Source organism: Diceros bicornis, chromosome 29 (genome assembly GCF_020826845.1).
Source record: "Diceros bicornis minor isolate mBicDic1 chromosome 29, mDicBic1.mat.cur, whole genome shotgun sequence".
NCBI lineage: Eukaryota > Metazoa > Chordata > Mammalia > Perissodactyla > Rhinocerotidae > Diceros > Diceros bicornis.
The window spans coordinates 39,273,733-39,299,570 of NC_080768.1; the positions used below are offsets into that span (position 1 = coordinate 39,273,733).

Consider the following 25,838-nt stretch of genomic DNA (forward strand, 5'->3'; position numbering starts at 1 on the left):
CTAATACCCGTTTCCTTCCCCTGACCTTCCAGACATTTTATCCTGAATGTCCTAACCTGCACTGGGTAAGGATGTGTTGCTCTTTGAGTGTATTTTAGTATAATTCTAAATGAATGTGCTGTGTAGCCCAGTCAGTGGCCTCTTCTGAGCAATTGTCTTCATCCAGTCTCTGGTTCCCAGGACTCCACTCAGGAATCCCAGGGATTGTAGCCCCGCGTTTCCATCCCGGGAGGCCTTACTGCTTCAGTTCATGTCAGTAACCCGACCCTCTGAAGGAAAGCCTGTCATGCGGGGGCGGGGCTGAAAGCAGCGAGTTCCTGCCAGAGATGCAGTAGCTGGAGTCTTGTTTGTTGCCATCCTTGAGCCGTGTTTCTCTGCAATGGCTGAGATGCACATCTGTCTAAAATAAGATCTGCCACTTGCACAGGGGAACTTGTACGTGAGCAGTCTGAGGTCAGGACATCTGGGACGGGAGTTTCTGTGATCTGCATTGAGTTAACTGGCCCAGGGCCTCCAGCATTTCAGGGAAGCTGGTTTTCTTCCCCTGAATCAAGCTGTTGGGCTTATGGAGTCTCTTTCTTTTGTGAGTTGGAACTACTTTTCTTCTAAGAACCTCTATACTGAGCAGTTCTGACAGCCGCTCTTGAGAGAGAAACATCTACGACCACCTTTTCTCCTCTTCTAGAAACTGTCCGCACATACCCAACAGCAAGCGTTGCATCATCAGATCTATTCTTGGATCTGGGGTGTCAGTGATAACAAAATGTCAGGCAGCAGCCAGGAATATGGCTTGCACCTCAAGAGTAGTTAAGAAAGTAGTCTAAGGGAAGCAGAAAGCAGCATTATGTAAGTAACATACTTGTGTAGACTGGTCTGGGAGTTAATTCTTTCAGATGAACAGGAAAGCAAAATAGAATGGGGAAGAAAAATGGCCCAAATACTAGCTTCTAGTCTGAACCAACCATTGGAGTGTTGCTGTGTCAGCAGAGGCACACTGAGGTGGTTCTTACCGCTCACTTCTCCTTTGTGCTACCATGGTTCTGCCAGGGAGTCTCCCTACCTAGTCTGCTCTCTCTCCAACCACCGCTTGCTTAATTTTCCTAAGACAGGCTCAGTTCATCACTTCCCATAAGCAAAAACCTCACCGGCTCCCTGTTGCCTACAGAATTAAGTCCAAACTCAGTTTGGCATTCCAAGTCCCCAAAATCTAAATTTCACCCTATGTTGTTCTTCACGAACTTCACTTCAGATGCACTGTACTACTCAATTCCTCTCCATACTCCCACTGCCTTTTCTGCTCTCCAGTCCTCTATATTTTCATGCCGTGATACTCCTTGCCTCAAGAATGCCTTTCCCATGCCTCTCCAGTCCAAGTCTCGCCCAATTTTTGAAAGCCCTACCTAATTCTATTTCTTCCTTAAGAGTCCCTAATCCTTCCTGCAACTAAATTCCAGTAAAAGCTTCTTTCTGCCGTTCTGTGGTCCATCTCTGTTCTACCTTGTTATTTCTCTAAATACCTATCTTCCTGCCAAACCAGGACCTCCTTTGTTCCCCCTGTTTACTGTCCACAGCACCTAGCACATTGCCTTGTATGCAGCACTATTCTGTAAATGTTGAACGAATGAAAGGAAATACTTCAAATGATTTAACAAACGTGAACATGAGAAACGTGAACAAATAAGCTGTGGGATACTGCGTATGTAACAAAACTATAACGTTCTGAGTTGAGAAAGTATGTGAAAAATATATCTGAATTTATTATTTCAGTACGGTATAATACAGGGTTGTGGCAACAGAAAGTAAAAACTAAAATGGATTGATATAAATATGCTAAAGCCTAGTTGATCTGTTATGAAAACGATACAAGTCTCCTGTTCTATTATAAAGTTTATAAAGAAAAAAGATTTACACTGTACACAAAGGATTTCCTTGCAAGAGCTGTAGGGTGGAGAAAGGGGAAAGGCAAATGATTTCAAGGATGGCTTTGAGGAACACGATCTGGCCAGCCAGCCCAGCCATTCTTAGGAGGCCCCTGTTGGACTTCCTTGTGACTATAAACATTCTATTTCTATTGCAATCCTTCTTTCCTGAAGGACTGGGTTACTTGTTCCTACTGAGACACACTTTCATCTGTGTGGTCCCATCTCAAAACTGCTCATCCTGACAGATTAGAGGCTGGGCTTTTGTCTACCTCTCTTCTGCCCTAGATGGCAGTATCCAGGAGGGGTTGGCATTTATCTGTCTTCTGGTCTGACAGAATACATTCTGAAATCAGACCTGAACCCATGAAAACTTCCAAAATGGGAAGTACCTGTGAAAATATGCCCTCTCCCCTCTCCTACCACTTCTCACCCACTTGTCCTGTGTGATGGCTCATGGGGAAATCTGTGTAAGGAAGCACTCTGCCTTGGGGTGTCTTCTGAAGTGGAAGAAGTAGGGGTCTCCTGTGATTTCAGGGAATTGGGTGTTCGTGGTCATGGTCGAATATTGTCTTGAATCCAGTCTAGGTAATTAGTAACCTTGGTGTATACACCTGGAACATCTTTCCGCCCACAGCCAAGGCCCCAGCTGATGATGCCAACCAAAGTCATGTGATTGTCCTTCATACACACCAAGGGGCCTCCTGAGTCACCCTGCAAAAGAGACAGCAGGTTAGTTGTTTGCAAAAAATGCAGACTCTTTGGGGGGAAATTAAGGTTAATCACTGTAGCATTAATATTGTATTCTTCAAAGTACTTGATTAAGAGAGGGAAAATTTTCTCTCAATGATCTTAATCCTCTAGAGAATTAGATTGTATCTACACTGTAAAGTAGAATTGAGATAATTGCTTAGACATTTCAGGCTTCAACCCTGGTTTTAATGCCACCACTTACTAGCTGTGTGACCTTAGGCTAACTGTGCTTCAATATTCTTATCTGTAAAATAGAGATAATACTATCTACCTTATAAGGTTGTTATGGGAATTAATTGGGAGAAAGCTGGAAAAGCTCTGAGAATGATATATGACATTTAGTAAAACTCTTGTTAATTGTTAGCTGTTATCGTCTTATTGAATCAAAATGATTTTTTGTTTTTGTTTTAACTTGAAGCTTGCAGCTAGATCATGGTTTCACTTTGCACACAACCTTTTTATGACTGTTGAACTGGGTGGTACAGGTGAGGTTTCTGAAGAAACGATTCAAAAGAGGCCAAAGGCCTGTCAAGGAACCAAGGTGGGGAAATGCTGGTATGATTTCCCTACAGAACAAAGCCCACAAAGTCTTCAGTGCAAGAGCCTGGCCTTACTTCTTTTTGTAAACCCCGTCACCGCAGCCCCTCAGTGCAGAGCCTGGCACATGTAGGCTTGACAATGTCTCATCAATAACAGTTCCTTGGCTCTATTTAGGTCCTAATACTGCAGGTTGGTCTGTATCAAACATCCAAGTGTCTTGTTATCATGAAGTAGAAGTACTAACTCTGATAAGGATGCCAACACAGAGAACCTAAAATAGTTTGCTTTCCCAGGGTATTGGGGCTGAATATGAGTTTTTAAAACTTATTTCTCACAAGTCTTCCCTATTCTACCTCCCAGTAAGTTGCTGTTCCTCCTTCCCCTTCTACAAAGCAGACTCCAATTCTCCAGCACCTACAGAAGTCAAGAATTTCTTAATTTGTGTTCGTTTATCCATCACTTCAATAGTCAATTAATTGCCTGGGCTGACAGGAAATCCTGTACCAGGTGGAGTTTCCTGTGCAGACACTGGGGAAATTTCCTGCAGTTTAGATTGCTTAACTTTGGGTAACTTTGGTCTTTCTCTGATTGCTTTATTCTCTGAGGCCCTCATCTAGAATCCCCAGCGCTTCACCAAGACGAAATCGCCTCACTCTGGCTATAACTTTTGCGTTGGTAAAGAACCTGTTGGCCAAGGAGCATTTTTACCCTTGGGTGGGCTCAGAGTAGGGAGAGATGCTCATGGTTACCTGGCAGGCATCATGCAGGTTCGCCTGGTCCCCTCCGCTCCGTGTGTCCCCAGCACACAGCATATTGTCTGTAATGGTTCTGTTAAACAGATACTGTGACGTGCAGCGGCTAGATGGGTACAGTCTGACATGCGCCTCCTTCAGCCGCTCGGAGAAGAAAGGAGACGCTGAAAGAGAGGAGGGAAAATGACTGAATGGTTTTAGGGAAAGTTATTTGTAAACCTTTTGGAAAGAAAAAGCCAAATTTTCCAATAATAGCTAACATTTATCAAGTTTTTACACACATTAGGTTGAATCCTATGAAATTGCCTATATTTTATTGTTTTGACCCAGCAGTTTTATCGAGTTTAACCCAGGGCTTCTCAGTACTAGCGGTATTGACATGTTAGACCAGATAATTCTTCTTGTGGGAGCTGTCCTGTGCCCTGGGGATGTCTGACCACATCCAGGGCTTCTCCTCTTTAGTGCCAGTGTAAACCTCCGTCCTGAGCTCTAACAGTCAAAAAGGCCTCCAGACATTGCCAAACGTGTCCTGGGGGCCAGTCACCCCAGCCGAGAACCACTGGTTTAACCTAATATCTCACTGAATCCTCATAATCTAATGAGGCAGCTAGTTCGATCCCCATCTTACCAATGAGAAAGTGAGGCTTGGAGCAGTGTAAAATGAAAATCCATGTCCTGGGTTACACTGCTAGCAAGGTGCAGAGCTAGGATTTGAACTCAGGTCTACACGACTGCAGAGTCCAAGAACCCACACTCTTAATTACCGCACTCCACTTCTTATCAGAACCTTCTTGAAATCTGAAGCTCTTCAAAGTGCTTGTACTATTGAGACCCTCCTTGACCTGCACAGGGACCCTGTGAGGGAGGGAGGGCAGACGACGGCCTATCACTCTATAGGGACTTGCCTACATTTACACAGCGACAGGGTCTGGACCGAGGTAGAACCTCTCCCGTGACCACTTTTTCCTCTGTGTGCTCAGCGTCTGTACCCATGCTGTCCTGCAGACAGACAGGACGGGGCTGAGACTTCCTTCCACGTACCGGCCTCGTGCTTGCCGTAGCCAGACAGCTCACACTCCGTCCAGTCGGGCAGCTGCAGGTCGGCTTCAGGCAGGCAGACGGTGCGGACGGTGTCGCTCTCCTGGGCACACTGTGGTGAATCCGATTTCAGCTGCAGCAGGGCTGCGAGGGAGAGCGAGACGGAGAAAAAGCCCAGCGTGAAGAGCTGCTTCTGATGTTAGGGAAGGAAGATGGAGGAGAGGGTGAGGGTTCGGAAAGAGGAGGCGCACATGTATGGGAGTATGTTGTGCGATCTGGAGTTTGAAAAGGAGCAGGGAGAATAATGTCATCTTACCAATGTCATTGTCGTAAGTGTCATCATCAAATTCCTTATGGACGATGTATTTTTCTACTTCAAATTTCTGCTCCTCTTCTCCAGGGACCAACCGGTATGTTCTGCCCAAGACCACCTTGAGGTGGTGGGGAGGAAACCTAATGGAGAAATGGCCTTAGGACGCTCTTCTTGCTGTGAGGTTTCCTCCAATGGGCCTGGTTTCAAGGCCTTAGAGAGTAGGAAAACCTCTAGGGTTTTCTAGGTCTCTACCTTTCCTGGAAGCAGTGGGCAGCAGATAGGACCCAGCAGGAACTGATCAGTATTCCCCCACACAAAAACCTCTCTCCTGGTGCCCTCCTGTTCTTGGCAAAGATGGCGGCCTGCCATGGATGAGAGGCAATGTCCGCGTAGAGTCCTCCTTTAATGCGAAATTGAGGCTGCTTGTACTGTCTCAGGCCACAGGTGGCTGGGAGAAGAAAGGACAGAGAAGGGAGATCAGACCTGAGGTCCTGAGGTGAATTCCTTGAGCACCCATCTTGGTTTCTTCTCTTGAAACCCCAAGTTTCTGCAGGCTCACTGCACTTCCACAGGTGGGTACAGAGTGATCTCACAGTCTCCATGGTCATAAAAGCCACAGCTTTCATTTGTTAAGTACATGGTATGTGCCAACCACTGTATTGACATTATCTTTAATCCTCACAACACTGAACTTCAGAGAGGCTGAGAAATTTTTGCCCAAGGTTACAATGGCGCCTGGGTTAGACCAGATCTAACTCCAAAACTGGGGATCTTTCTGCTATGTTTCGTTATCTCTAGTTTTTTCCTGTAGCCACTTCCTGGCTTAGGAAATAATGAAGCATTGCAACTTCCTCCTGGGGAATGCCTATCCCACTTCTTTTCCATCTAATCAATCTTACCCATCTTTCAAGGCCCAGGTGAAGTCCTACCTCCTCATGAAGCTTTCCTAAGACTCCCAGTCCACTAGGCTCTGAGCAAGCTTCTGATGTTGCTCACTGAGCATGTCAGTTGTGAGTTAACTGGTAGTTTGTGTCTCACCTGCTCAGTTAGACTCTGTGTTCTTTGAGGAACATTCTGGCTGATCTATGTGTTCAGAGGAACTGAGTAATAATAATCTATTCTCAGACAATTTCCAAACTGAAGTTTCATTTTTTAGCAAATGTGCTAACTTGAATTTTCTCTCTGTCTCCCATCCCCTGTCACTGACCCCGCTCCCCTGGATTAACAGGGTTCTGTGAGAAAGGTGGAGGAGTTCACAGAAGTACAAGCCTTAGAGTCAGAGGATGTGGGATCTCCCAGCTCTACCGCTCAGAGCCCAGCAAGCTTGGGCAGGCCCCGTGACTTCCGAGAGATTGTTTCCTACTCAGTAAACTGGAGATAGGGAGATTACCTCTCACTACATTGTTGGGAGGATGTGTGAAAGCACTTTATTATCTAGGGAGCCATATACCTACCTGAGCTATTCTCCTCCTCAGATTCACCACTACCATCATCATCATCTTTAATAAAGGCAGCTAGAGAGAAAAGTTCAGAGCCTACTGAATTCTAAGAGAAATTGATGTGTTCATGTCTTTCTTTTTTCCCCTCCTTAACACCCTCGTGCACGGGAAGTGGACACTTGCCCAAGAGTGTTGCCATCCCATCATTGCTTCAGTCACAGAAGCCCCCTCCCCACCAAGGCCTGGCCTTCCTGAAAATGTGGCAGCTGCATAGTCTGAACCACAAGAAGTGGTTGAGGAAATGGTCAAGAAGTGAGGCTAGGTAAAGAGAGGCAACCAGGGGCCAGCCCTTACGGCACTGGGGTATGTCACAGTATTCCCACGTCAGCGTGCGGTCCTTCAGCACATGGCACCAAGGCTTGGCATCCCCATCGGGATTCCTAGATGAAAGGAGTTCAAGGTTTTTGATCACATCGCGAGCCACGTAAGAGGGGAGGGAGGCTCAGCGAACCAATGGCAAAAACACTGAGCTGGGAGGGAGGACCCTGAGTTCTAGACTTGGCTCTGTCACAGAGCCTGCCATAGGAAAACAACTTCAGCTTTGCATTTCTATCAGCAGCATAACATTCTCATCTCACAGGGATGTTGGGAGGAATTGTGAGCTGTGATGTGAGTAAACTCTTAGGATTTGTTAGGCTAAATATGCCACGTGAGAATGGAGCAGATGAAGACTAAGTGGCTACGGGACAGCACCTCTAACTTGGGATTTGGGTTGAAAAACTGGTGGACTTTGCTTTTCATAATAGGTGTTATTCTAGCAAATGAGTAAGTTGGACTGGATAATATCCACAGTTCCTTCCAACCCACTGGGTCTTTCATATAACTTTAGGCATCAAATCTTCTCCCCTCCCATGCCCTAATCCTGCCTTCTGCCCAGACATGAACCCCTCGGACCCTGTGCTACGTACCGGCAGTAATTGTGCTTGCCCAGGCCCAGTGCCTGGGCATTGGTCGTCCGGGCTGTGTAAATCTTGCCTATAAGGATCATGGAATTCCACTGGAGGCAAGAGGCACCAGATGTAGTGAGGCTGTGGGTGCCGCGGTATGCTAACCCTCTTCCAGTGTAGCAGTCCCCAGTTTTTTCTGGAACAAAAGAAATCTCTAACTGAAACAAAACCAATTAAATACTAAAGCAGGCAAGTTGGGGTTTGCGGCAGGGCCTGAAGTGGAGCTGCTGGCCTGAGAAGTAGAAGGCAGCCAGCCCACTTGTGAGAAGGGTGTGATCCCATCCCACCTCCCCTTTTCCTCTTCTTCAAGCCCTTTTTCATAGGGGTGGCAAAAGGCTTTCATCTGGTGTGCCAACTGCCATCAGCCGGATATGGGTTCCTAGACTGCCATGTTGAAAGGGATTCTGAGGGTATATTCAGTTTCGGCAGGAAAGGGTGCAACGTTCAACTAGTGGTGATTATTCCTGGAGCTGCTTTGAAAGTAATTAGGGGTTTATCCTTGTTTATTCTTGACAGGTTGCAGTGAACCAAGGTCCTTCAACAGAGGGACATATCAGCAGGTCCTAATTTCTCAGATTTTGTCTGCCAGTGCTCTGAAGGGTTTGTTGGGCTTGAGAAGAAAGAAAGAGGAGGAACTTTCCAGTGCCGCCTATTTTCTCCCATTTGCCCTCCTTCCTCCCCGTTTGAAACTGACAAAATATACCACTATGCACAAACAGCATAATTAGAAGGGATCTTTAAGATCATCTAGACCACTGAGTCCCAACCTAGACCAGATCCTGGGAGATGGGGAGGATGCTTTAGAGTTACTGTAAAGAGTCCTCAAATTCCCAGAGAGATCGGTGTTACCTGTAGACTGAATGCACGTTATTTTTCTATATGTATACTTAGAACTTTAAAACATATTTTTCACACTATTGTGATAATTAAAAATTATTTCTGAAAGCACCACTGAATTCATAGTACTTTCTTGTAACTTAGAATTTTTAAATCTTGGAAATTTTCTCACATTAAAAGTCTTTAAAGAGAGAGAGACTGAGAAATGAATGGGCCCATCAGTCACAAAGGGAGAATCTCCATTCATCCTCAGAAGGACTGGAAACCATTGATGCAGCCCCATCTTCTCTGCAGATGAGGAAACTGAGGGTCAGGGGGTAAAGAGGTCAGCTCAAGGTCAAACAAATAGCTGGTTAGAGGCCAAGCCTGGGGGAGGACCTGAATCTCCTATCTTTCTTCTCTCTGCAACCAAAATGATGAGCTACCAGCTATAGGAAGACTGTCAGCCCTGTCCTCCAGGCCTCTTCTCCCCGTGTCACCACAGGGGAGGGTGGCGAGGATGCACTTACCCGTGGGGCAGCTTGGCGTGCTGCAGAACTCCGAGCTATACTTCCCCACCTTGAAGACGTAGCACCAGGGCTTCGAGTCTTGGTCTGGATTTCTGAAAAATCAGTCAGGGAAGGCCAGGGAGGTTAAAAGTGAAGCCTCCTCGGACCCAAGGACTTTGCACCTTCCTCTGGAGCGAGTCAGTGCACTTTGGGTTGTACACAGGATACTTGGAGCATGTTAGGTGGCAGTATGACTTAGTTATTATCTTCATCTGCAGCTTAAGTATGGTTTAAGGAGACGTGTGTGGGGCCCAGTGGACAAGGGGTGGACTGTGATGGTTAGTTTATGTGTCAAGTTGGCTAGGCTGTAGTGCCCAGTTAGTTAATCGGACACCAATCTAGGTGTTGTTGTGAAGGGATTGTGTAGATCTGGTTAACATCTACAATCAGTTGACTTTAGTCAAGGAGATTATCCTTGATAATGTGGTTGGGCCTCATGCAATCAGTAGAAGGCTGAAGGCCTCTACTGCCTCTGAAGGAGCAGAAGCTGAGAAGAAATTCTGCCTCAAGACTGCAACATTGACTCCTGTTTGAGTTTCCAGCTTGTTGGCCTGCCTACAGATTTCAGACTTGCCAGCCCCCACAATCATGTGAGCCAATTCCTTAAAATAAATCACTCTTCGTTCTGTTTCTCTGGAGAACCCTGACTGATCTGATATAGGTCTTTTCCCCACTGTAGCAGCTTTTCACCAGAGAAAAACTTTCTCCATTGGGAGATGACCCTCTCACCTGCAGTAATTGTGATTCCCGAGGCCCAGCTTGATGGCGTCTGGCCTCCGCCCGTTGTAGGGCTTCAGGGCCAGTACACTGCTATTCCAGTTGACACACTCGGCCCCACTCTCTGTTGTGCTCCACGTGCCCCTGTAGGTGACACCCTGGTCTTTGTAGCATGTGGCACTGGCATCTGATTGAAAGCAGGACACGTGACACCTCACATGAGAATCCCCCTTTCCTTTAGTTTTTCAGAGGGGTTTCCTGTCTGCCCTGTCATCACCTCAAACCAATGAGCAGCTGGCTGCTGAAGCGACTGGGGCACAGGAGGTCAATGGGGGGCTAGGGTCACCCAGCTGACCGGTGGCAGAGCCAGACTCCGGAGTCGCCCCCAAGGCTCTGCCCCCTGGGCCAGCACTTTGGTTCCTGAACAACCCCTGGATGATCCTTCCCCATCCCCACCCCGACACTTGCCCCTGTCACCACACACTTCCTCTCCTTTCTGGGTAGATTTGGCAGTTGGAGTTTAGTTCCTCTCATCCCCCCCACCCCCCCACCTACTACTCACCTATTTCACAGCGTTTCCCAACAAATCCTTCAGGGCACTGGCAGACAAAGTCTGAGAAATACAGAGCCTGCCAACACGTGCCCCCATTGAAGCACCTCGGTTCGCTGCAACCTGCGCAGTGTAAACAAGGAGACTAATTACTTTCCAAGTAGCTCCAAGAATAGTATGAGATAAAATTTTACGAGTGCTCTCTCTACGTTTCGGGCACTATTCTAAGCAGTTTACAAGAATTAACTCTTCGAATCCTCACAGCAAACACAAAGTCTGCACTATGATTCTCTGCATTTTACAGGAGGAAACGGAGGCTCGGCAAGCGAAGGCATTTGCCTGAGGTCACACAGTCTGGCTGCTTTTTTGCTGGGACCTTCACCTTCGCCTAAGGGAGAATGTGCTGGAATCTCCATGTGAAGACTTGAACAGCTGGGGACCATGAAAGACAGGGTTTGGGCCCATGAGCCTGCGCCCTGAAGCTCAGAGCCTGGGCTTGAAGTGCGTACCTTTGACGGGCACCGAGTGGCACTGCAGCAGGCCGCTGTCACACCAGCAGTATTCCACCCGGTTGCCCCTGAGCATGGGGCGCAGCCACGACTCGTGGTGCTCATACGTCATCTGTGTTTTTTCATCTCTGCAGGTCACTGTAACAAAGACAGGCTGGCCTCCTTAGGGCACATCTCACCAGAAACGGACGCCCCACCTGGGTCCTGCTGAAAAACTCCCTCCCTCCCTCTCAATATACTCAATCCTTTATTCCTCTCTTGCTCCCAGCTAGAAGACAACAAATACCTAGTACTTTGTCACCAAAGACCCTTTTTATTGTTTTTCCTCTGATGGGCCCTTGTTTTGAAAGAATTTATCTGTCAAAATAAATTTGAGTGATACTCTAATTTTTCATTTTGATTCATCAAAAATATACACATGTAGGGGGGCCGGCCCGGTGGCGCAAGCGGTTAAGTGCGCGCGCTCCGCTGCGGCGGCCCGGGGTTCGCTGGTTCGGATCCCGGGCGCGCACCGACGCACTGCTTGGTAAGCCATGCTGTGGCGGCGTCCCATATAAAGTGGAGGAAGATAGGCACAGATGTTAGCCCAGGGCCGTCTTCCTCAGCAAAAAAAAGAGGAGGATTGGCGGATGTTAGCTCAGGGCTGATCTCCTCACAAAAAAAAAAAAAAAAAAAAATATACACATGTATAGGGGCCGGCCTGGTGGCGCAGAGGTTAAGTGCGCACGCTCTGCTTCGGCAGCCTGGGGTTCGCAGGTTCTGATCCAGGTGCGCACCAACGCACCGCTTGTCAAGCCATGCTGTGGCGGCATCACATATAAAGCAGAGGAAGATGGGCACAGATGTTAGCCCAGGGCCAATCTTCCTCAGCAAAAAAAGAGGAGGATTGACATCGGATGTTAGCTCAGGGCTAGTCTTCCTCACACACACAAAAATATACATATATATATCTAGACAGGTATATAATTGCCTACCAGAGTTTTTGATCCACATGAGTATTACCACACTGAAATGATGCATTTCTGGCCCCAAACAAAGAAAACTGACATTTTAGTCTGTGCAGAAAATGTGCTACTTCCATTAGTGGTTTTGGTGTAATGAAAATAGTTGAAGCACTTCCATTAATATTCTTTCCCTTTCTCTCTCTCTCTCTCTGTTTGCAAACCAGAATGCCAACTTAAAAAATCTTTGACTTTTAATTAATTAAAGAAGTAACCTGTTCTCCTTGTAAATCATGCTGTTGTTTCTTTTGAGGGTCTGTTGGGGCCAGGGCACCCTCGTAGGAAACGCTGTGCTGTCCAACAGTGAAGGCATTCAGTGTGAAGGTGTGACTCACTCCGGGAAACTTCCCCTTTAAGAGGGGAGTTGCAAAGTCTTCCAGAGGGCCCCAGGTGATAGTTTTGGACCTGAACCTGGGCCTACAGTTCTTGAAATCAGAGTCAAGACAATCGGGCTATTAGAATTTTTCAGTCCTGGAATCCTAATGGGAGTGTTCCTCGGGTTTCTGGAGTCAACTCTAGACGTGTTCTTAAAGAGAGAGAGCCTTCCACACGTGCACTTCTATGAGGTGACCCAGGTCAGCTATCCCTGTTTACCAACCCAAAGAAAAGGAGGCACAGAGACATTAGTTAACAAAGATACTGAGCAGACTCCGGCGGGATGGAATCACAGCCCAGGAAAAGATCCCAGGGAACCAGGACGGCTGCGGCCTGGCAGCAGTGCGGCCTCGGGCAAGCTGCTCAATCTCTCTGGGCTCTGTTTTCTCATCTGTGTAACAGGACGTCGGGCCATTGGGCTCGCAGGCGCCCACCAGCTTTGTGACCCCCAGACACCCCTCTCCTGAGAGCACACCTGCTCCTGTCCTCAGATCCTGGCTCGCTGCCTTCAACTACCTCGGTGGATGGTGAGTGAGTGATGGAGGGACGACTCAGGCACTTTTGCAGAACTACCTGCAAAATTTCACCCTCACGTAGCTTAAGTTGGCAGGTGGTGGGTAGAAGAGAAATCCCCCGACAGCCTGAAGCACCCAGAGCCCCTAAGCCCTGACCCTACCTCTCGCCTCCATCCACCCCCCTCCACCTCAGCTTCGTCTTACCTCTGTAAGATCTGGCTCCTCTTCTGAATCGAGTGTGGATTTCCTGCAAAGAAACCAGGGATGGAGGAAGGATCAGCACATGCTGGGTGTCTTAAGAATAAAGGTGACCAAACTAGAAGACCACTCATCAACTTGCCAATCAGATGCTGCCTGCCCAGAGAGTCCCCCTCGGGTAAGTGGCTCCCGGTGGAATATCCATTTCTTGCCACCTTGTCTAATTCTTCCTCTCCTTCTGGACTAGCGCTGTCCAAAAGAACTTTCTGAATGATGGAAAAGTTTAATATCTGTGCTAATACAGTAGCCACTAGACACATGTTGCAACTGAGCACTTCAAATGTGGCTCGTGTGACTGAACTGAATTTTTAATTTTATTAATTTTGAATTGAAATAGCCACATGTGGTTAGTGGCTACCGTATTGGACAGTGGAGCTGTAGCGCCCCATCTCCTCCATGTAGCCATCCTTGACTCTCCCTTCCCTAAGATCCTGCTGCTCAGCTACTGCCCAATGGGCCTTATTGACGCCCTTTGTTGCGGGGCATTTTCAGAGAGCACGTGTGTTGTGCGGCTTCTGTCCCAGTTAGACAGTAAGCAGCACGAGGGCAGCGTGCCTGCTTTGACGGCTCACAGCCCTTTCATTGTCTTTTATAAATACTTTATGGATTCATTCAAACATGTTCTGTTTGATTAATAAATCAATAATGGATTAATAATAAATAAACATGGATTAATAAAAACACTCCAAAGAAGGCATTCAGAGGCAGTGGAGTGGAATTAAGAACTGTTTACTTGAGTCAGAATAAGAGCATAGGGTTCTGCTGCCGGAAGCCTCAATCCTGAGGCACAGAGTGTGGACGTGTGTGTTCAGTGGCTCTGCTGACCCTCTATCCCTTTGCCCCTCCACTCTGACTCCATCCCCACCGTGGGGCTCCTGGTTACGCTGAGGAGCATCTGGAAGCGCCACAGCCTCGAGGGGCAGGGCACGCACGTGGACTGCACACCTACCTGGCTGGGCAAAATGAAGACTGCTCCGCAAAGCAGCAGCGCACACAGCAGCTCTCTCTTCATTTTATTCACCATTTCTTCAGAGCCTCCCTTAAATTCTGGAATAAGAGGGAAAAAATGCTTAATCACATGATGTGTGAGGTTAAAGAGTACGACAAAGCTCAAGAACCTGTGACCTATCACGGTCGCGGCCCTGCAGCATCAGCTCCCACAGCAGGAAATGCCGTGACAAGTGCCTGGAAGATTTTTTTTTTATCACATATATTTTTTATTGTGGTAAAATACACATACCATAAAATTTACCATCTTAACCGTCTTTAAGTGTACGGTTCAGTGGCATTAAGCACATTCACGTGGTTGTGCAGCCAGTGCTGCAGTCCAGCTCTAAACTTTCACCTCCCAGACTACAACTGTGCACCCATTAAACAACAACTCCCCACTCCCCTGGTAACCACCATTCTACCTTCCGTCTCTATGAGTTTGACAACCCTAGGTACCTCATATAAGTGGTATCATACAGCATTTGTCCTTTTGTGGTTGGCTTATGCCACTTAGTCTAATGTTCTCAAGATTCACCCATGTTGTAGCATGTGTCAGAATGTCCTTCCTTTTTAAGGCTGAATAATATTCTTCTGTCTGTCCAGACCACATTTTGCATATCCTTTCATCCACTGATGGACACGTGTTGCTGGAGGATGATTTTGCCCAGAGATTTCTGTGGGCCAAAGGGTGAGACCATCTCTGGCCCTTCTTGGCACCCCCGGGGACCACAGTGAGCTGGTTTGGTGTCTCTGGAAGTGAATTCATTTCCTGGGGTTGGCTAGATGGAGCCACAGCAACGTCCCCTCTCTGACTTTTTCCAAGGGAACCATGGGGATTTTATTGCTGGCACATCACAGAGCCAGCCCACCTCAGATCGCCTCAGCTCTTCCACTGATGACTTCCACGCCTCCTTGTCCAGCAAAGGCAAGGACCCCCCGCCGCCAGCCCGCACCCCTCCCCCACTCCATCGGACTGTCTGCCTGTTTTTACAGACAGGCCCGGCAAAGCGCAGATTCACTGCAAGGAGCAGAGGCATCTGGTTTGGGGTCATCAGACTCAGATCTTCCTGGACTCAAAGTGCCTGGTTTCCATGTGCTTTCCCCCAGAGGTCTTGCCCTCAGCAACTCCAAGTAGGTTAGTTGGTCGCGCTGTTATTTTGTGGTCTGGCAGGCCCACTCGCTCCTGCGTCCACGAGAATTAAATCGGGACATTTCTTCCCTTGACTCATTTCCCTTCAGTCACAACAACTTCAGGTCCCACCCCTCCCCCAATCCCAAGGACCTGAAGGGCCCTGTGGCTCAGAGGCTTCCAAGACTTCCATCCCAGCCTGGCTGAGGCTCTGGCTCCTTCCCTGTTTCTTCACAAAGAACTCCCCTGCTGGAAGCGCTGTTCCCCTCACGTGGCCACAAGCTCCCTTCAGAGCAAGGATGAAAACAAAGGGGAGAGGGGGGAGGGAGACCCTGCATGCCCCATGATTCTTCTCAGGCCCTGGTGACAGGCAGAGAGAAAAGGGAGCCGGGGCAGAGGCTCAGAGGCAGTCTTACCAACCCTCCCCCTGTGAAGGAAACAGAAAGAAGCGCAGAATCTGGCCTTTGTTCTAAATCGGCCTGCCCAAGGCCCGCTTCCTGGGCAGGGTGGGGGCCCTTTTCTCGCTCCTAGGAGGAAGCTTGCCACTACTCACCGGTTTCAGAAGAAAGAAGTAGGAAGCTGAGGCCATCCAAGACAGGAGCACACGGTGGACCTCTGGTCACAGGGAATTGTTCCAGATTTTCTTTTTGTTTTCCTTAAATTTCCCCTTTCTCAAAATTTCCCAAAATTCCTCTTAAATTTTCCTTCTTAACTTTATCCCATTACTTATAACCTTTTAAAATAGATCTTCTTAAATGTGTTCCCCCTCTTTCTTCCTGATGTTAATCCTTTTTCTCATATTTATAGATTGTCCCGCCCTTTGTTATCTTAGCCAAGCCTTGAGGATTGGGAGAGCTCTAAACTCTCAGGATTTTATGAAGAAATCTGAATATAACAATGAATGAGTGAGTAAATGAAGCACCAGCCGGAAGAGGAACATAACTCTTCTTCATCGCGCATGCCAAACCAGCCAGCCCTTTCCACACACTCATTCCCCTAAGCCCAGGCAGTTGGGTTCGGCTTTTCTCTGGATGCCCGCCAGGTTACTGCTTTATTTCAGGAACTCAAGGTCCTCCTAAACGGAACACGATTCTAGATGTTGGAGAATTGCAGAGTGAGAAGCGCAGTGTGAACGCATTTGCAGGCCCTGGACAGATGGGTAGGGGGCCAGGCGGGGAGGCGGGGCGTGCCTTGGGGCTGGCTGTAAGGGCTCCAGCAGCTGCACCCAGTTAAACCCTTGGCAACTAAGCAATCAGCACCAGGGGAAGGAGCATGATTTTGTCTCCTGCTCCTGGGAGGGTTAGAGACAGTCTGCCCTCTATCAGTCCTTGTCTTCCTCGCCTCTGTTGGCCTTGCTGGGCCTCGAGCTGACCTACTGCCAGTGAGTCGCACACACACAGCGATAGCTCCCTCCCCGCCGCATGGAGGCAGTGAGAGCAGATGGACAGGCCCAACGGGTCAGAGGATGACGAAGAAATGAGTCATCCTGCCAGCAGAGTCCAAGACAAGGGAGAAAGACAAGGGAGGGAAAATGTGTCCTTGTTTTGCCTTTGTTAAAGAGCTGGGTGTAGAGGTCTGGGGGCGGTGCCTGGTCAAAGAGCAGAGTGAATAGCAGGAACTCAGGGCCCGGGGCCCACAGCAGCACAGACCTGCACACTGTGGACCATCGGATCTCATCAAAGGGAGAAGCGCCAGGTGCTCATGGGGGGGCATGGTCAGAGATGAGATTTGAGGACTAAGTGTCAGAAGTCCATCAGAGGCTCATTTTATAAATACAGATACTTGTAATTTTTTTCTGTATTCTCTTCCTTTTGCTGTATTTAATAGTTTTCCAGAATCAAAGAACTAAAAAAAAACAAGGAAGAAAGAGGAAGGAAGGAAAGAGAGAAGGATAGAAGAAAGGGAGAGAGGAAGAAAGGAAGCAAAGAAGGAAGGAAGGAGGAAAGAAAGAGAAGGAAGGAAAAAGAAGATCCATGAGGATGTCTCACTTCAGTTAGACTGGAATCCCTGAATCCCTGAGAGCATCACTGCGTGAGAGGAGCGGTGGAACGGCCATTAGGCCTGAGGTCCCCAAGGTCCCAAGGCCCCAGCCTTGGCAGGCCCACCCTAGCACACAAAGTTGATTTTTGCAGGTTTACAAAAGGCACTCTCCCTAGTGGATGGAGTTCAGCAGACGCAGAGCTTGGCAAATTGACAAAGAATCTGTGCAAATTAGCAAAAACAGCGCATACAGCTTGGCAAGTAAAGTGTGGCCTTGATTTCGAAGATGTCAGGCACCCTCGTGCGAGACACAGCCCACACAGCTACGTGCGGCAGTCTCATCTGCCTCCAGAGCATCTCTGACCTTGCTGCCTGGAAGCCGTGTTGGGTCCTGCTGCCTGCAGGAACAGAGTGACTCTGTTCACTGGCCCCTCTGAACGACCGCAGGTGATGTCTGCTCTAGGGAAAATCGGGAACAATAGTCTGGTCACCAGGGAGAGGATTACTCTAGAGCCAAGTAGGCATGGCATTGTGGCTGAGAAATCAATGATCACGCCAGCCAGAAACTCAGTGTTCCTTTCTGCAGTGGTAACATGGTGGGATGCTGACAGATGGGCACCAGTCAATAATCATTCGTGTGTGGTTTGAGTGAAGCTGTTGGATGGCGGCAGGACAGCTCAAGGAAGGAGCTGGGACTGTAGGTGAAGTGCTGTCCTCAGTGCCTTTCCACTTCCCTTTGCATGACCTTTCCCTCCACTGTCCTGCTGCCTTCTCCGTCTTCCCCCACAAAAGCCTGCTCTCGGGACAGGGACTGACACGCTTGTTCACGTGAGGTTAAAATGACTGGATGACATGAGTGTGCTGCTCTTCCTTCTGTATTGAGATGTAAAATCTGCTCCCAGAGATGCAAAACCAAGCGGGCTGGACTCGCCAAGTTTCCTGCAGGGTAACATCCTGTGGTTTCCATTGTTGTGAGAACAAATGATACGTAACGAGTGTGCACGTGCTGTGTAAACCGTGACACCCTTATAAGTGGGTATAAGCACTTTCATGTAAACACTCACACGCTGTAAAGTGATTTGTAATAAAGGAACTGTACAAATGCAGTCAATCAATCAATCAAGTTCTGTGATTCTAGGTACAAGCAGTGCAATTGCCCCAGAAGCTATAGAACTTGAGGACTTGCAGTTTCTACTCTTGCCAGCAAGAAAAAGTCAGAAACATGAGCAAGCTGGAGGAGGATGGAAATTGCAAGAGAAAGACAAAAGTAAGTTGATACTATTATCAAATTTTACACCGTGTGCAAGCTTTGCTACTTTAGTCTCTGGTAAAGGAGATTCTTGGGTTACTATTGCTTTGCAAAGCTTCTCTGGAAATCCGAATAAGAGAGAGTTAGTCTCCAAGAGTACCAACCCCCTAAAATGACTCATTGCTTTAAAACAAACACCACCCTCCCTCCAACCACCAACCACCATGGCCCAGAAGCGATGCCAACAAATTAGAAAAGAAATGGTCAGAACTCCTTGGAATGGCAAAGGCAGGTCGCTAGAGTCAGGACAAGAGATGAGGTGAGATGGGAGGAAGCACCAGGCTTGGAAAGGGTGGTGAGCTCCCACAAAAGCTCCCCTTTTTTTGGGCCAGAGCCAGAGCCCAGGAGGGGAGCCCTTGGCCTCATAGCTCCGGCCCCACTTAGGCAGGTCCTGCCTTTTATAGAGGCTCTGCTCTCAGAATAAAAACCAGTTTCAAAAACTGCCATCATATAAGCAATTCTTACCTTTTCAAAAAGGTAATTTTCTATGTGCCAAAGCTTATTTCTCTCTTCTTGAACAGAACTCTTTATAACTAGGGGACAAGAGAGGAAGAGTCTGTTTCTGACCTAATTTGATCAATTCCAATGATGTGAATAGAATAGAATCCTCTCCTGGCACCCGCCCCCCACCCCCATCTCCTCTCAACTACTCAGGGCAGAATTCTCCCCAAAGCATCTTCAAACTATAGGCATATGACCTGTGTTTAAGTTATACGACATTGACCTGGCTACTCAGAAAGAGCTATACTGAGCATTGTCATCTCCTCAACTCTCCACCCTCTGCCAGGTAATCTTGGTTATCTGGAGGAACTAAGGGAGGCCCAGTTGTGGGTCTAGGAAAATAGAAGTCAATCCTACATCCTCCTACTATCCTGCTTCCTCCCACGATAAAAACAAAAGAAATTCTTTCCTAATAAACTTAGATCCTTGTGAAGAAAAAACAAGATTCAACTGGGAAAAGCTAACTTCTTTAGTCAGTGTAACAAAAGGTTAATCCCAATGTCTGAATCTGTTAAAATCTGTTAAACCCTGCAATCGATGTTAATCCAAAGGAGTGTCTTGTTAAGCAACAAGGGTAGTTCCTATGTGCCTTCCACTCCCGAAAGCAAACATCACTACAAAATAATTAAATATGCAATAATTTGATAATTCTTCAGTCTACCTCCAGATTTCAACACAGTTGAACCAGGAAAAAATGATCAGAAGCTTTCCTTGTATCATTACATGAATTTGTCTGCATTTTACTGGGCTCACCTGAAAGTGACGTTATAGTATATTTTTGAGAAATGTGTGTGGAGTTATGCCACTTACTCAACAGGTATTTGAGTACTTAACGCTTGCCAGGAATCCACTGAGTCATTTAAGGTGATATTGTTATCTTGTTTTTACAGATGAGAGAAGTGAACTTCAAAAAAGTATAAGGGACTCGGCCCTAAGGTGACACACCTTGTAAGAGGTGGCATTGGAACTCAACCCAGGATACCCAGTTCTTCTATTGAAAACCCAACACTCTTTCCACTACTCCTTACTGTGTCCTGATGCTAGACTGGAAGGTTTTCAGTGTGCTCAAAGTTGCTATTTGAGAGGAGCAGCATGTCACAATGCATGGAGCATGGCCTCTGGAGTCTCAACTTCAAACTCCAACTACCATTTACATGTTGTGTGGTTTCCTGGTTTTCCTAATGGGCTAATCATTTCTGCCTTGCTGAATTGTTACAGCAACTAGAGAAGAGGCAGGTAAAGGCCCTACTCCACGGCCAGTGCACAGAGGCTTAACTGTACTTACTGTCACGTCATCCTTCAGAAATGGGAGCACCAAAGTTCACAGCTTCTCCCTGGAACAATAACTACAAGTTGCCATGGCAGAGGGATGCCAAACTCTTTGGGGTCCTTGTCATGTTCAAGTGTTAATACCATACTGTTTCCTAGATCATCTGAACATCTTGTGATAACCTGTAACCCGATCCTTTACAATTGACATAAAAGTTCATGCCCTGCATCTATGTGTACAGATCAGTATTAACAGGAGCCATTATTTCCTGAATATGGGGTGATGTCTTTCATCCTACTTTTAATCTGTTTTTTTATTTGCCTTTCCCAGGCCTATTCATACTGCACACGCCAGGGCTATTCTGGACTCTCGGAGGAAGCTAGTATTAGCGGCCAGGACAGATGGAAAACAGGCCCTCGCTACTGATAAGGCCCATCTGATGCAGAACACATGGATGTTTGAAAACCAGAGACCTTTTACTGGAAAAATAAGGAGACAGGAGCTTCCCAGAAAAACATACCAGCCTTCCCTTTCTCTCTGCAGCCCAGGTGGCAGACAGTGGCTCTTGCTACAATGAGGCAAAATAAAGCAAGTTTCTCTTTTCTATGAACATGACAAAATGTAAATAGCTGGCAGAGATCGAGTTGACTGGTAGTCTCTCTCTTTTAGATTATTCATAGCACGTGCTGGGTTCAGCTTCCCCACCAAAGCCCTTGTCCCCTACCTTCAAGAAACTCAGCTCACATCAAACTGTTCATGCAAAAATCTCCAACAGAGGGGTTTGAGAACCTCCTTGGGTGCCATCCTCCCAGCGTCTATCAGATCCCCCATCCCATCCACCTCGACCTCAAGCCCCAGCTCAGGCTAATGTCCTCCTTTCTTGAATTCCCCGGTGATGATTCACTCACTCTCCGTATTCACCATCAAACATTTATTGAGCACCCACCACACACCAGGCACAGGTTCTGTGGTGTAAAGACACATATGCTCTATCCTCAGAACCTCATAGTTGGGGAAGGGGACAGACAAGTATCTAGACAATCCTAGTACAGTATGATCAGCGCTGGGATATGCAGGGGGTGGGCATGGGAGGTGGGAGTGCAGAGGAAGAAGGAGTCCTACTGGAATGTGGAGGAGGGGGATCCAGCTCACTCATGTTGAGGTGGGGGGCGGTCAGGGCGGCTTTCTGGAATGGATACTATATAAGCTGTTTGTTGAACAAAAGTAGGCGTTAGCCAGGCAATGAAGGGGTGTTCCTTACAGAGCGTATCCCCAAGAGGGGCCCACTGCTTGGGGCCCAGGGTAACAACAGCGAGCAGCCAGAGCCCCTTACTTTGGGGCAAAAACACTTTTCTTCGGGCAAAGGAGTATGATTCTCACACCCCAGACTCTCCCTTCAAGGGTGTTCCTAGGAGGAAGTGTGGTTGGGAAAGCCCAAGAGTTCTGACGATGTAGGGCCTTTGGGGGAGGAGTTCACTGCGGACTCCCTAATGCCTAGTCATAAGTTAATGGAATATTTGTGACTGTATAATAAACAGAAAAGCCTCTTCATACAAAAATCTCCCAGTATCTGGGGTTAGTCTGACCTTGAAGTGGTCACTTCAGAGGCTCCAGGTGGAATAAGGTCTTGTAGGTCAACTCCCAAACAAACCTCTCCAAGCCACTGGTGTATGTGTCAGGAGCATCGCATAGCCATCCTGGGCACCTCAGCTGGGCCTGCTGGCCAACAGTCATCTTCAGATAATGGCCATTGGCATGGATGGTGGTGGGCAGCTGCCAAGGACACCCAATTGTATTAGTTCTATAGGAAGAATGGCTGGTTAGCATTTCCTGGGTAATCGTGATCAGCACCAGAACTTGCCTGAGTCATCCCTTCAAAAAACATGTATGAAATGCCTGTGTGTGCCTGGCTCATTTTCCCTTCTGTCATAGGTCTTATTTTTCAGGTGACCAAGAGGTTTATCTGTCCCTCCAGCCCTTTTTACAGAAGTCTATTTCCCAGGCAGGACAGTGGAATATAAAATGTACAAAATATCACAAAGAAAATGTGCTGTCCTTATATGTAAGTAGACGCCTAAGCCAATATCAGAAGACCATGTGGCTGGACTTGGGGTTGGACCAGACTGGACGATCTCTAAGATTCTTTCTAGCTCCAATTTTCTATGAGTCTAAATCATCCTCACTTTTTTATCTGGTTTGATTTGAGACCCAACACATGGTTTTATAAGCTGGTTGACAAGGATGAGGTCTATAGCCTGAAACTACGGACGGAATTTTTCTCCATGCAAAGCAAATGGCCCAAAGAAGGAATGGATAATTCTGTCCATTCTGGTCACTCATTGTCCATCCTAGCCATCTAATCAGAACAGATGAAAATCACTCACAGAAAATAGAAATCTTGTTCTGAGACTACAGAGGCACAATGCCAAATAACCAGGTGAAACTGAACATTTCAACTAAAAACTCAAATTTTTCCTTACCAGCAGATACTCGTGTCTCAGAGAAGTACATGGATTTTGAATTTTGACTGGAGCTAAGTCCACTACCATTGCTATGAACTAGGTTGCCACTTCTGATCAAAAATAACCTGCACGCACTCCAGAAGCTTTGGAAGCCCCGAAGCCAGCACTGCTCCTTCCAAATGTTGATCCTAGCCAAAGGCCCCCTTAAGTTGCTGTAAAACCATGTGACCAGAAAAACTCCTGTTGGCAGACTAAGTAAAGGCCTCACAAGCACAGTAGGTTCCCCCAAATGCTCTGTGGTCCCAGCCACTCATTTACAAAAGCCTTGGATGGTTATGGTTGCTAGGTGTGGCTGGGCTGCCTGTTAGAATAGTTTGAAATGCACTGATCATCAACTCTGCTCATCAACATGTTAGGCCCTGGGGGAAGTAAAAGCCCAGTCCCGGAATCCTGCCTCAGTGAGCACAAACTAATAACAGAATCACTGCTGTTCCTCAGCTGCGCCCTGGTGGCATGTGCTCTCCCAGGCCGGTGATGCAGCACAGACACTGTGAGGCTGATACGAGGTATCACAGAACAAACTGAGACGATATGGGGGAGTCTGGACAGAGACTGAGCCATTCGGGCAGAGAGAGTAGCTATCATTTTCTCTTGACGAGATCCAGAGATTCGAGGCTGGCGTCTCTGAGAACATCTTAGGTAAAATAAATTGATGGGTAGGATGGAGCTATTTCTATTTCAGTATTCATGGCGTCCTTGCTGGTGCCCCGAGTCTGGCTCTGCTCTCACAGGAAGCACTCAGCTCACACTGACCGTCATATATTGATTCTGGACGAGTCGGTGTCTAGATCCCAGGATGAGTCTTCCTGCCCATGGGCAAGAATTGCTAGGAAGTCCCTTTGAGGGAACTCTGCTTAACAGTCAGATTTCCAGAATTTCTTCACGGGATTGCAAATGCACCCACACATATATGTAATTTTTTCTCTCATTAATCAGCTGCAGGAGACCACCATTATTATTCCAACTTGGCCACCAAATAAGCACTTCTTGGGGCTTGAGTTTGTCATTAGTTACCTGGGAGCTCAGCATGTTTTCCTCCTTTCCTTCCTGCCTGCCTGCCTCCCTCCCCCGCTGTGAAGTTAAGAAAATAAAGATAATAACAGTGAAAATCTAGAGAGCCTTCCTATGCCTCCTGCAGAGAGCTTTAGGAATAAAAGACATTGAAGGCATTTTCCGCTGTAATTGAAAAGTCCTTAAAGAGGACCTCACTCTGGGCAAAAAGCCAGAGGACAACACTGACCAGTGGAGATGCGGGGCTTGGGGGGAGATCAGAGACCCTTCTATAACATTCTCCTCCATCTCTTTCCCAGCACTCCCATCCCAGCTGATCATGCTCTGGAGGTAAGTCTCTCTCCACCCCATCCCCAGCCTCAGTCCCTTCAGAGGCTCATTTTGGGAGAGAGGCAGCCAGACATCCCCAAGGACCCTCCGGCCCTGACAGCCCTGTGTCCCCAAGGCAGCTGATTTTACATTTCTTGCCCGTTAGTCATGAGATCCTTTCTTTGTCTATTGAGAGCATTTCTGTATCATTCTTTTCACTTTCCTCTTTACTCTGCAAGCAGAGATTTCTTCTCCAAGAAATACCTCCCTCCTAGTCTCTCTCTTCCCCTGACCACCTCACCCCTCCAAAACACTTCAGCCTGTCCCAATTGAATGCAGATTCAAGAAGAAATCTCCCTTTGGGCACGGATTCTAGCTTATCCTCTTTTTGCCCGAATTATAAAGCCAGTCCCTCACTTAGGCATTCCTTCACTGGCTTGGTTTGCCGGAAAGACTTTTAAGAGAGAAAAGAGGAGAAGGCAGACAGAGAGGCACAGAATTCAACCTACCGCCAGCCACTCCTTGCCTTCCTTCCCTCCCTCGGAGAGGCTTTCTCTTCAGCCCTGGGCTCTTGCAGGACCTCAGCTCCCGATCTCCCTGCACGGCTTTGGCCTCCTTTAAATTTCAAGGCAGGGGGTGGGGTCGGTGGCCCTGGGTGGGCGGGTTTCTCTGCAGCAGAAGGATGCCCAGTGGACAGGGCCACGAGGGAGCCAAACTGGGGCGGGCCTGTTTCCATAAAGAGGGGAGGAAGTTCACGATGGAAACAGCACTACCCATCCTGGCTTCGGGCCAGTCTGATTATTCACAGTCCTGATGTCATCGAATCACAGGAATTCGGGAGTTGGATGGGACATGAAGAATCATCTTTCTTTCGAATCCTAGTCTCAATGACCTAAAAGAGACCCTCAGGAACAGCTGGCTCTAAGCTCCTATCATGAAAAGAAGTGTTTACAGCTCTAAACACACACACACTGTGAGGAGATTGAGGGGCTTTTCTGGAATCTCCAGCAGTAACTCATTCCCCTGGACACACGAGGTTGGAAGGACTGAACAGGTGGACCGGCTGCCCTCAGGCAGAGGGAATGACAGGTTGGAGCATTCAGGGGAAGGGTGGGGCAGTGAGCAAAGACCGGCAGGGCTAACCTGCTCACCAGCAGTGGAAAGTGCCCCTGCCTGGAATCTGCCTCACCAGGCACCTTGCCCGTTCACTCCCCAGCTCTGTAATCTTGGAGAAAATCATTTCACTTCTCTGTAAAGTGAAAGTCTGGAATGGGTGATCGCTGAGGTCTTTTCAGCGCCAGCCTTCCTGAGTGGGACTGTGGACTAAAGGGTGGGGAGGGGCCCTGAGCCAATACTCGGCCTCAACTGTTCTGCACAACCTTGCCTGAAATTCTATCACTACCCATCCATCCCTTAAACTGACGGAAGCTTTTCGGAGTTCTAGCGTTTGCTCTTAAATGTAAATGATCTTAGAAATAGACAACCTGTTTGATGTTATCACCTTACAGATGGCTGATGAAGAAGAGCAGCATGGTGTAGGAGGAAGGCTAGGCTTGAATCAGCTGTACCAGTAATGAGGGATGTGACCTCACTCAGCTTTTCAATTACGCTGAGCACTGGAGATCAGAGAAGCTGCAGCGGAGGGTGGCCCTGTCCCATGGAGATGGGGCTAATCTCCTTTTTTTTTTTTTTGAGGAAGATTGGCCCTGCACTAACATCTATTGCCAATCTTCCTCTTTTTCTCTT

The 25,838-nt window shown here is 47.7% G+C and overlaps 1 protein-coding gene across 2 annotated transcripts; it reads right to left on the reverse strand.

The window, feature by feature from the left end:
* Positions 1–1,733: 1,733 nt before the first annotated feature.
* Positions 1,734–24,686, reverse strand: PLAT (plasminogen activator, tissue type). Of its 2 annotated transcripts, none has more exons than XM_058525297.1 (14): positions 24,602–24,686; positions 14,021–14,118; positions 13,018–13,060; positions 10,923–11,060; positions 10,426–10,536; positions 9,876–10,050; positions 9,108–9,199; positions 7,723–7,897; positions 7,109–7,194; positions 5,568–5,763; positions 5,319–5,455; positions 5,006–5,146; positions 3,962–4,128; positions 1,734–2,633 (listed from the first exon to the last, which is right to left on the reverse strand). In XM_058525297.1, the coding sequence occupies exons 2-14, from the start codon at positions 14,093–14,095 to the stop codon at positions 2,475–2,477; spliced, it is 1,695 nt and encodes a 564-aa protein (XP_058381280.1). In that variant the 5' UTR covers positions 14,096–14,118; positions 24,602–24,686; the 3' UTR covers positions 1,734–2,474. The 2 variants fall into 2 exon arrangements, with proteins under 2 accessions (XP_058381280.1, XP_058381281.1); XM_058525298.1 differs by lacking the exon at positions 24,602–24,686 and adding an exon at positions 15,744–15,822.
* Between the last annotated feature and the right edge of the window lie 1,152 nt (positions 24,687–25,838).

Coding starts and splice junctions, on each gene's coding strand:
- PLAT (XM_058525297.1), bottom strand. CDS start 14,095: ATGGTGAATAAAATGAAGAGAGAGCTGCTGTGTGCGCTGCTGCTTTGC. Junction 7,898..9,107: donor CACGCCAAGCTGCCCCACGG/GTAAGTGCATCC, acceptor CTTTTGTTCCAG/AAAAAACTGGGGACTGCTAC. Junction 5,764..7,108: donor CTGTGACATACCCCAGTGCC/GTAAGGGCTGGC, acceptor TTCTTCTCCCAG/CCACCTGTGGCCTGAGACAG.